This window comes from Asterias rubens, chromosome 2 (genome assembly GCF_902459465.1).
Source record: "Asterias rubens chromosome 2, eAstRub1.3, whole genome shotgun sequence".
Lineage (NCBI taxonomy): Eukaryota > Metazoa > Echinodermata > Asteroidea > Forcipulatida > Asteriidae > Asterias > Asterias rubens.
Window position 1 is genome coordinate 4,133,898 of NC_047063.1, and position 10,588 is coordinate 4,144,485.

A 10,588-nucleotide genomic window follows, 5' to 3' on the forward strand; every position below is an offset into this window, starting at 1 on the left:
ACTTGGAACGTGTCTAGAAATTCACTGCAGGCTATCCATGTAAAGGTTGTGATATCTAGGAACTCAATGCTTCACTACGAACACTGTAGGTCAACAACTATTGTCTTCAAAGGGTAAGTCTTGAAGTTTGATCCCATATCTACTTTACTTTGTCTCATCATACAAAAATTGTCTTGTGCACTGAGGTCATATCTCTCTGTTGGTTTTTACCATCTAGTTCTCGGACACTAAATTAAAAATTTGTTTCACTTAAAAATTGGTCCTAAGCTGATTTTGTGTCAATCATGAAATAATTTAGCAAAGTTTGTGCAATTCTTTAAAAGAATTTTCAAATTCAATGATCTCTTGGGATTCTTCTTTAATTTCTGATTAATTGACAAAATAATCAAGGGAGGGAACAGGACCACCCCTCCCCCCCCAAAAAAAAAATCTAAAATATAATTTTGTTTTATTCTGTTAGGAGTGTTATAACGTTTTCCTTTTGCCTGTTTAGGTCATACCAGCTTTTTAAAACTGTGTTCCCTTTGATGCCATAATGTTGTTATTCTTGAAACATACAATCCAAAAACTTGCATGTTTCATATCTTGCTGATTAGAGAAGTCAATGCTTACATTCTTACCACTGCAGGTTATCCTTGTGACAGAACAGTTACTGCTCCACTCCAACCATGGCAAGTCACCCATTTGTATACTCACTGCTTCACTTCAACTATTATCTTCAATGGGTAAGTCTTGAAGGTTTATCCCATATCAACTTAAATTGAACTTTGATTTGTCTAGTCAAACAAAACTTGTCCCCATACACAGGCCATATCTCTCTCCATCGTGTTTTTATTAAGTTAGGTATGTAAAAAACAAAATTGAAATAGATGCCAGATTGAGAGGTTTACAAACATAATAATCAACAACCCTAGATGTAAAAAGCTTATGCTGCCCATTCCATTGAAACTTTGGCCAACCGTGTTTGTTTGCAACCTAAACATAAAAGGAAAACCGTGCAAATTCAAGGCGTTTTTGTGTGGATTATTGTATTCTACTTTAGAATTATCTATTTAACCATATGCATTTCATAACATACAGTTTCAAACGCTTTTTAAAGATCAATTCTACTGATCCAATGCAACATGTTTCTTTAAACACACTTAATAATCAGACAACCCTAGATGTTAAAAGCTAAAGCTGTCCAGTCATTTGAAACTTCTTAACCTTGTGTTTTTCAATCCTTAAATAATTTCTTTAAGAGCAAATGTGCCATTTCTTAGTTTTCACAAAGACAGGTTGGTGCTGTGTTGTCAACTGTCTTTCAAAAACTTACCAATCTTGTGATTTTTAATATTGTCACGTATTTCTTTATTCTGTCCCTGTTGCCAGGCTGGTTGTTTCTTTGACAGAGTTTGCTGCTGCCTGCACAGATGATGAAAGTCTAACAACTTGGAACATGTCTAAAAACTCACTGCAGGCTATCCATGTGACTGTAAAGGTTGTGCTATCTAGAAACTCAACGCTTCACTTTAACCACTGTAGTTCATCCATGTGACAGGGACCATTATCTTCAATTGGCAAGTCTTCAAGTTTTTATCCAATGTCTACTAAATTTGAACTTTACTTCGCCTCATCAAACGAAACTTGTCCTGTTTACTGGGGTTAGATATCTCTAGTTTTTTTTACCTTATCAAGTCCTGGGACACTGGTAACTAAAGAAATGTTTTTGTAACCTTTAAATTGTTCCCAGGCTGACTTTGTGTCATTCATGCAACATTACCAAAGTTAGTGCCATTCTTTTAGAAAGATTGAAAATCTAATAACAGTTCAAGATCCATTTGTTTCAAGTTTAATAAATTGTTCTTTCTTGGGATCCTTCTCTTTTAATTATATTTTTTGTTCAATTTGTCAATATAATCAATGGCCGATCAGGGGGGCTTGCCTCCCCCTAACAACTCTGAAAACCAAGGTTTTTTGTTAAGTTAGGATTGTTACATTTTATATTTGAAATTGGCGCCAGATTGAGAGGTTAACAAACCTAATAATCAGACAACCCTAGATGTAAAAAGCTGAAGCTGCCCAGTCCCCTGAAACTTCTTAACCTTGTGATTTCAATCCTTAAATAGTTTTCCAGAGCAAATGTGCCATTTCTTAATTTCAACAACATGTTGGTACAGTTTAGTCAACTGTCTTTAAAAAAAACAAACCAATCTTGTGATTTTGAATAATGTGCTTGATACTTTCATGTATATGTCTTGATTCTGTCTCTGTTACCATGCTGGTTGTTTCTTTGACAGAGTTGGCTGCTGCCTGCACAGATGATGAAAGTTGAACACCTTGGAAAATGTATAGGAATTCACTGCAGGCTACCCAAGTTGCTATAAAGGTTGTGATATAGAAACTTCCTGCTTAACTCCAAACACTGTAGTTCATTCATGTGACAGCAACTATTATCTGCAATGGGTAAGTTTTATCCATATCTACTAAATTTGAGCTTTAACTTGTCACATCAAACAACAAAGCTTGTCACGTTCACTAAGGTCATATCTCTTTGGTGCTTTGTTACCTGATCCAGTCCTCGGACACTTGCAACTAAAATGTATTGTTTTTTATGTGTAATTGTTCACATACTGATTTAGTGTAAATTGTTTAGGTCTCAAAATCAAATTCGTGATTTTGGGTAAATTTTTGAGGTCTCAAAATCAAATTCGTGGAAATTACTTCTTTCTCGAAAACTACGTCACTTCAGAGTATGTTTTATACTATTAACCTCTCCCCGTTACTTGTAGTCAAGAAAGGTTTTCTGATGATAACTATTTTGAGAAATTACCAACAGTGTCCACTGCCTTTTAAACAAAATAACAATCTAATGATAGTTCAACTCTCATTTGTTTCAAATGTAAAAAAAATAGTGTACTCTCTTGCGATCCTTCTTTTAAAATTAGTTTGTTTTTCTTCTTCAAACTTGTCAAAGAACAAGGGCTTATCACGGGGGCCATGGCTCCCCGCCCCCCAACTCTGAAAAAAATAAGTTTTTAGCTGCCCAGCCCCTTGAAACTGCATAACCTAGTGTTTTTCGATCCTTACTTATTTTCAAAGCCTATGTGCCATTTCTTATTTTTCAAAAACTAATCAGTTTTGTGCTTTTTAATAATGTCATGTATTTCTTAATTCTGTCTCTTTTGCAAGGCTGGTTGTTCTTTGACAGAGTTAGCTGCTGCCTGCAACGATGATGAAAGTCTAACAACTTGGAACATGTCTAAAAATCCACTGCATGCTATCCACGTGACTGTAGCTTAAAGGTTGTTCTATCTAGAAACTCGATGCTTCATTCCAACCACTGTAGTTCACTGTGAGGCAAATATTATCTTCAATGGGTTAGTCTTAAAGTTTTATCCATATCTATTCAATTTGAACTTTACTTTGTCTCATCAATTAAAACTGGTCCCATGCACTGAGGTAATATCTCTTTGGGTTTTCACCTTATTAACATGGTTGGCCATTTTTTGACTCTTGTTGAGATGTTGTGGCCGGTTTCCCCGATGTGTACTATACCGCAATCACAGGGAATATGGTAAACGCCGGCTCTGTCTTGAGTATCTTGCTTTTCCTTGTGTGTATGGAGTGATACTTGAATCTTGCTTGGTGCTCTGTGGAAGGTCTTGACTTGAGCTTGACTAAAGATACGTTGAAGATTGTGAGAAGTGTGGCCGATGGGAGGGTGATTGCAGCCTTTGAACTCTGGTCGTTCATCTGGGTTGAGGCTTGTCTTGGGTTTGCTGAGGTTGAATGTCTTGTATCTGTCGAGTTGAGGTGATGTCTTGATGTGGTGTAGTTCCTGCTTCAAGCTGCCCTTCTCACAGGTGTTGAAGGCCCGGCAGGCCAAGGTGTTGCAGACAGCGGACTTGAAGCGAAGATGATGGAATGAAGAGTTGTGAAGGTATCTGTCGGTGTGTGTTGGCTTGCGGTGTACCGTGTGAGCTAGAGTGCCATCATCTTGTCGAGTTAAATGCCTCAAAATCCCATATAATTGTCTTGTTACTTGTCTGTGAGGAAGGAGATAGTGTTGTTTTGTTCTTGTTCCATGGTGAAGTGGATGCGTGGATGTTGACTGTTCAGGTGATGGAGGAACTCTTGGGGTGTTGTCTTGCTGTGGGGCCTAACCACAAGGTGTCGTCAATGTAGTGGAGCCAGAGGTTGGGGTGAAGATCACCATTCTCGATTGTATCTAGTTCAAATGCCTCCATGAACAAATCCGCCAGGACCGGGGATAGAGGAGATCCCATGGCGGCCCCAGAGGTTTGTTCGTAGAATTTGTCTCGCCACCTGAAGCTGGGAGCAGAGACGCAGGTGATGAGGAGGTCGTGGACTTGTTCTGGAGTGAGGCTTGTGCAGTCTGGTAGTGTAGGATCGGCTTGAAGGCGTAGTTTGGCGATGTTGCCTGCTTCTTAGGTAGGTGCCACTGAAGCTCCACCACCGGCAGCAGTCCAGCATTCTCCTGAAGACGAGCAAAGTATACTGTTCAAAACGTCGAGACCCAACTGGCTCTTTTTAGAGCCAACACTCGCCCTAAGAGGTTTACACATGGTTGTACACGTCAGTTTACTATTTATTTATAGCTTCTTCTCATCTCTCCACACCATGCAAAGCTTCAAACAATATTTTTTCCAGAGCCTATGTGCCATTTCTTAGTTTTCACAACAAGTTGGTAATGTTTTGTCAACTGTCTTTTAAAAACTTACAAATCTTGTGAATTTTAAAAATGTGTTGATAATGTCATGTTTTTCTTAATTCTGAAATTCACTGCAGGCTATCCATGTGACTGTACAGGCTGTGCTATCTAGAAACTCAATGCTTCACTTTAACCACTATAGGTCATCCATGTGATTGCAACTATTATCTTCAATGGGTAAGTCTTGAAGTTTTATCCCATTTTTAATCTTAATTTGTCTAATCAAACAAAACTTGTCCCGTGCACAGACGTCATATCACATTTTTTTTTTTTCACCCTATCGATTCCTCGGACACTTGCAACTTAACAAAAATTTCTTTTCAGTTTCAAATTGTTCCTGAGCTGAGTCATTCGAGAAGTATTATCAAACTTTGTGCCATTCTTTTAAAAATGAATGCAATCTAATGATAGTTCAACTCTAATTTGTTTCATGTTTAATAAATTGTTCTCTCTTGGGATCCTTTTTTTTTTAATTGATTTTTTTCCACAATTGCTGCATGCACAGAGGACAACGAAAGTCTAACAATTTAGGACTTGTCTAGGAACGCACTGCAAGCTGTCCATGTGACTGTAAAGGTTGTGCTATTTAGAAACTCATTTCACTCAAACCACTTTAGGCCATTCATGTGACAGCAACTATTATCTTCAATGGGCAAGTCTTGAAGTTTGATCCCATACATCTACTCAATGTGAACTTGAATTTGTACCATTAATAAAATTGAAAATCCAATGATCTTTTTACATTCTTCTTTAAAATTGATTTTGTTTTCAAAATTGACTGGATATTCAAGGGAGGGGGACCAGCGGGGGTAGTACCTGCTCCCCCAACTCTTTCTGTTGTTATTATCATGTTATGACCAAGCATTTTTTGTTTGAAATGGACGCTTTATTGACAAGTTAACAAACTTTATACTCAGACTACCCTGCATGTAATCCAAAAGTTTATGTTTGTCTCATTAGGGCAACCCAGCTTTATTGACCTTTTTCCCCTGAGTGACTGATTGCCATATTGGTAAGGTACTTAATATCATGCAGTCTATATCGATTTGCATGTTTCATATTTTGCTGAAAAGTTAACTCAATACTACATTCTTACCACTGCAGGTTATCCATGTGACGGCACAGTTACTGCTACAGTTGCTGCAGGTCATCCGCACAGGCACAGTTTGTCCAAGTATTAAGTCACAAGGGACTGGAGTGTATAATGTAAGCCTTTCTTTCATTCTAAAGGGCCAGTCACACTGCAGCAATAAAGATAACAACTCATAAAAAACACATTTATTCAACCAATCGTTGGCGTGCATTGTAATGCTTTCATATTCGTTATCGAGGCCTTTAAGCCACCCCTTTACCGTTTCTTTTTAGGACTAACTGTTCTAACATCAGGCTGGCCACTTTTTTTAACTCTCTTTCAATTTTTAGTTTTTTACCCAAGTCTTTTCTTCCATGTTATCTTAATTAAACTCTTGCAAGTTTTTGATCAACCCAAAAGCACACTCTCTCCAGTCCCTTAAAACTTTTCATCTTACTGATTTTCAAACAGCCAAATGTTTGTGAGCTGCTTTTGTGCTTAAATTCTCTTAAACTGTCCTAACCAATTGTATACAGACAATTTTATCCAAGGCTTGACTTTGTTTGGATTGGTCATCCAGTTGGTTGTGATGTGGAAAGCTCCAAACTCATGTTATGTTTACCGAAAATCATTTGTCAATTATTTGGTATTTGCAGGAAGTATCAACCGGGCTTTACATGTGTTGATACTTGATGCTTTACATGTAGTGGGTTGTTTTGGTAGCTCACTATCTTGTACCTAAGTACACCCTTGCAAGCAAACAAGCATATACGCGTTTTTTTGTGCGCTAACTTGGTGGTGCCTGCGGAACGAGTGGTGCGTGCGGATCGAAATGGTGGTGCCTGCGGAATAAAACTAAAGGGACCTGGACACGTGCACGTGGCATGTGGGGTCCTACTTCCGGCTCGCTCCACTGAGTGGTTGATCTTAAAGGTGCATTCGGGCTCCTCATCTGCTAGGATGGTGCCGGTGTAATCACAAATGGTTGACCAACGGAAGTAGTCCCTAAGTTCTTTCCAACTAGGGACCGCGCTAGTACAGTAGGGGACTGTCCCTCCTTTTGGGATGGCGGACCGGACCCGCCTTCGGGCGGTGCAAAGGCCCTGATGATCTGGAAACCGTGTGGGGCAGGTATCCTGGGACCTTCACGTGGTAGCCCTGTTTTAGACGAACCTTACCAGGATGAATAGGCCAAATTTGAAACTGAAATATATTGCTTGTATAGGTCTACTTAACTATAAGATTGCCCTACAATCTTACTCTGTTCAATCAGATTATTAAAACAAGACTAATGCAAGAATATTTGCTTTGTTTTACATGTGAACCAACTGTGAGGTGGCATCTACAAAGGAACGATTGTCATCCATGACACAGCACCAAAGCCAACAGTGTCAGTTCTTAGGCGAGGCCTTAATAAATAATAATAATAATTAACCATTCTTATATAGCGCATAACACATAGAAATCAAACATGTCCCTAAGCGCTTCAATGAAGTCACCCAGGAAGGTTCAAGCTCAACAGAATGGAGGGCTGACACCTGTTGCAGCCTCGCAACCATCAACATATTGCACATTTTTCAAACATTTACAAAAAATCACAAGGCTATATATAGTATAAAATACTGCCTTGTAAATTTATCAATCTTATCTGCCCGAAGTGCAACATGGCATATTTAACAAAAAGCACTGTATATTTATAAACCTTTGCAAAATGTTTGCAAAAATAAAAAATTACAAGGCGTTTTTGATGAAACTGTGCCCAAATATTCCACAAGACTATATATTTAAAGCCTTGCGTTTTTATCAAGTTTTGCTAAAATTGTGCAAAAAAATTACACAAGACTCAGAACCTTGCGTATTCATCAAATTTTGCTCAAATTTTCCCCAAAAATTTGACAAGACTATATATAGCTTTGCGTATTTATCAAATTTTTCTCAGATTGTGCCCAATAATTCCTCAAGACTATAAGACTTGCGTTTTTATCAAATTCTGCTCAAATTTTGCCCAAAAGTTCCACAAGACTATTGCCTTGCGTTTTGATCAAATTTTGCTCAAATTATCGCCAAAAATTCCACAAGACTACAGCCTTGCGATTTTATCAAACTCATGTTGTGTCGTTCCTCCAAAATTAAGATGTTACTAAATTTACCCAAAATCATTTGCCAAGTATTTTTCCAAAAGTGGCAGTCAGACAATCCTGGATAATCTTTTAAGTTTTCCTTTGTCTAATTAGGGCATCCCAGCCTTTATTACCAGCCCACTCCCATATTGGTGTTGTACTTTAAAACATGCAATCTATTAATCGATTTTCATGTTTCGTATTTAGCAGATATCTCCCTTATTTGAGAAGTTTTCTTTTTAAGCCATTCGTAGATGTCCACCTAAGTTTTTAAAGGCAGTGGACACTATTGGTAATTACTCAAAATAATTATTAGCATAAAACCTTTCTTGGTGACGAGTAATGAGGAGAGGTTGTTGGTATAAAACATTGTGAGAAACAGCTCCCTCTGAAGTGCCATAGTTTTCAAGAAAGAAGTAATTTTTCACGAATTTTATTTCAAGACCTCAGATTTAGAACTTGAGGTCTCGAAATCAACCATCTAAACGCACACAACTTCGTGTGACAAGGGTGTTTTTTCTTTCATTGTTGTCTCGCAAATTCGATGACCGATTGAGCTCAAATTTTCACAGGTTAGTTATTTTATGCATATGTTGAGATACACTAACTGTGAAGGTTAGTCTTTGACAATTACCAATAGTGTCCACTGCCTTTAAGAGCCAAATTATCATTGAACTCTTTTAAGTGTTTGTTTTTTCCGACTCGTTTTACTTCATTTTTGTTTTTTCAACTCTTTCAAACTTTTGATTTGTTACAAATTGGTTCTGGTACCCGTTATCTTTGAGACATATTTAATATTAAACAACTGATCATTCCAAACGATTAGTTAAGCTGGTGTTGGGTTTACTAATTGGAACTTCTTTTGGATGAGGACACTTCAGATGGAACTTCATTCATAGCTACATTGAACCTGTGAGTATTATAACAAATGTATTACTAACTTCGCCACATCATTGAACAACGACACTACAGAGTAAACTTCAGCTGCAGCTACATTTGGACATGTGAGTATGAAAAAACTTTCTTGAAAAATCACGCCACACGCACAACATGGAACGGAGCATATGCGGCCCCAGGCCGACGGTCCTGAGTGCAAATCTTTATCAGAGCTATCCTTTAACTATCCTATTTCTCGCCCCAAAACTCCTGACAAACCTTCCCAAGAAATCGTCCCCCGAAAGTATCTACCAAGTAATCTCCTAGTCGTAAGTTTTTATTTCAACTCTTTTTTAACTTTTTTCAGCTCTGCCAAGCTCTGTCACCTCTTCCAAGCTCTTAATCAACTCTTCCAATTTGTTTTCTCAACTCTTCAAAGTTCTTTATAAATTTGTCCAAGTTATTCAACTCTCCCAAGTTCTTAATCAACTCTTTTCCAATTTTCTTTTAGCAATATCAAATCTTCCGAATTGTCTTTACCAAAGCTTCGAAGTTGTTTCCCAAGTCTTTTAAGTTGTTTCACATCTCTTCCAAGTTTTTAATCAACTCATCCAAGTTCTTTCAACAACTCTTTCAAGCTCTTCATCAAGTGTTCCAAATTGTTTTCCAAGTCTTTTAAGTTGTTTTCCCAACTCTTCCTAGTTGTCTTAAAGACAGTGGACACTATTGGTAATTATCAAAGACTAGCCTTCACAGATAATTTGAGAACTTGCGAGATAATAATGAAAGAAAAAAACACCCTTGTCACACGAAGTTGTGTGCGTTTAGATTGTTGATTTCGAGACATCAAGTTCTTAAACTGAGGTCTCGAATCAAATTCGTGGAAAGTTACTTCTTTCTCGAAAACTACGGCACTTCAGAGGGAGCCGTTTCTCACGATGTTTTATACCATCAACCTCTCCCCATTACTCGTCACCAAGAAAGGTTTTATGCTAATAATTATTTTAAGTTATTACCAACATGTCTTAAACACTACACTTTAAAGTTCTTAGTCAACTATTTCAAGTTGTTTTCGCAACTCTTCAAAGTTCTGAATCGACTCCTTTTCAATTTTTTAAAAGCAATACCAACTCTTCCAAATTGTCTTTACCAAATCTTAACAAGGTGTTTCCCAAGTCTTTTAAGTTGTTTTCTCAACTCTTTCACGTTTTCCTTAACTATCAACTCTTCAAATTGTCTTACCAAATCTTAACAAGTGTTCCAAGTCTTTTAGTTGTTTTTCAACTCTTTCACGTTTTTAAACACTACTCTCGCATATACCAAATCTTGCCAATGTTTTCTCAACCTCCAAGTCTAATCTCTATTTAAACTGTTTCTCACTCTCCAATCTTTAAGTTGTTTCCTAACTCTTCAAGTTCTTAAACACTACTCTTCAAAGTTTAATCAACTCCTTTCATTTTTTTTTAGGTATCAAATTTCCAAGTCTTTTCTCAACTCTTCAAAGTTTTCTTAAACACACTCTTCAAAGTTCTTAATCAACTCCTTTTCACCTTTTTAGCAATATCAACTCTTCCAAATTGTCTTTCCCAAGCGTCCAAGTTGTTCTTACAAGTCTTTTAAGTTGTTTTCCTAACTCTTCAAAGTTTTCTTAAACACTACTCATCAAGTTCTTAATCAACTCCTTTTCACTTTTTTTAACACATTATCAAATCTTGCCAAGTCTTTTTCTCACTCTTCAAAGTTTTCTTAACACTACTCTTCAAAGTTCTTAATCAACTCCTTTTCAACTTTTTTAGCAATATCACT

General features: G+C 37.3%; 1 protein-coding gene and 1 long non-coding RNA gene across 2 annotated transcripts; one reads left to right on the forward strand and one right to left on the reverse strand.

Moving 5' to 3' along the window:
* Window positions 1-7: 7 nt before the first annotated feature.
* Window positions 8-1,553, forward strand: LOC117307223. The gene is made up of 3 exons (XR_004521053.1): window positions 8-113; window positions 629-725; window positions 1,372-1,553. It is a non-coding gene; the product is annotated as an uncharacterized LOC117307223 (long non-coding RNA).
* Window positions 1,554-3,460: 1,907 nt separating this feature from the next.
* Window positions 3,461-6,162, reverse strand: LOC117307414. Its single transcript, XM_033792162.1, has 3 exons — window positions 6,145-6,162; window positions 4,306-4,480; window positions 3,461-3,978 (listed from the first exon to the last, which is right to left on the reverse strand). Exons 1-3 carry the CDS (start codon window positions 6,160-6,162, stop codon window positions 3,461-3,463), a joined length of 711 nt encoding a protein of 236 aa, XP_033648053.1.
* Window positions 6,163-10,588: the final 4,426 nt, after the last annotated feature.

Coding starts and splice junctions, on each gene's coding strand:
- LOC117307414 (XM_033792162.1), bottom strand. Junction 3,979..4,305: donor TCTGCTCCCAGCTTCAGGTG/GCGAGACAAATT, acceptor TAACTCGACAAG/ATGATGGCACTCTAGCTCAC.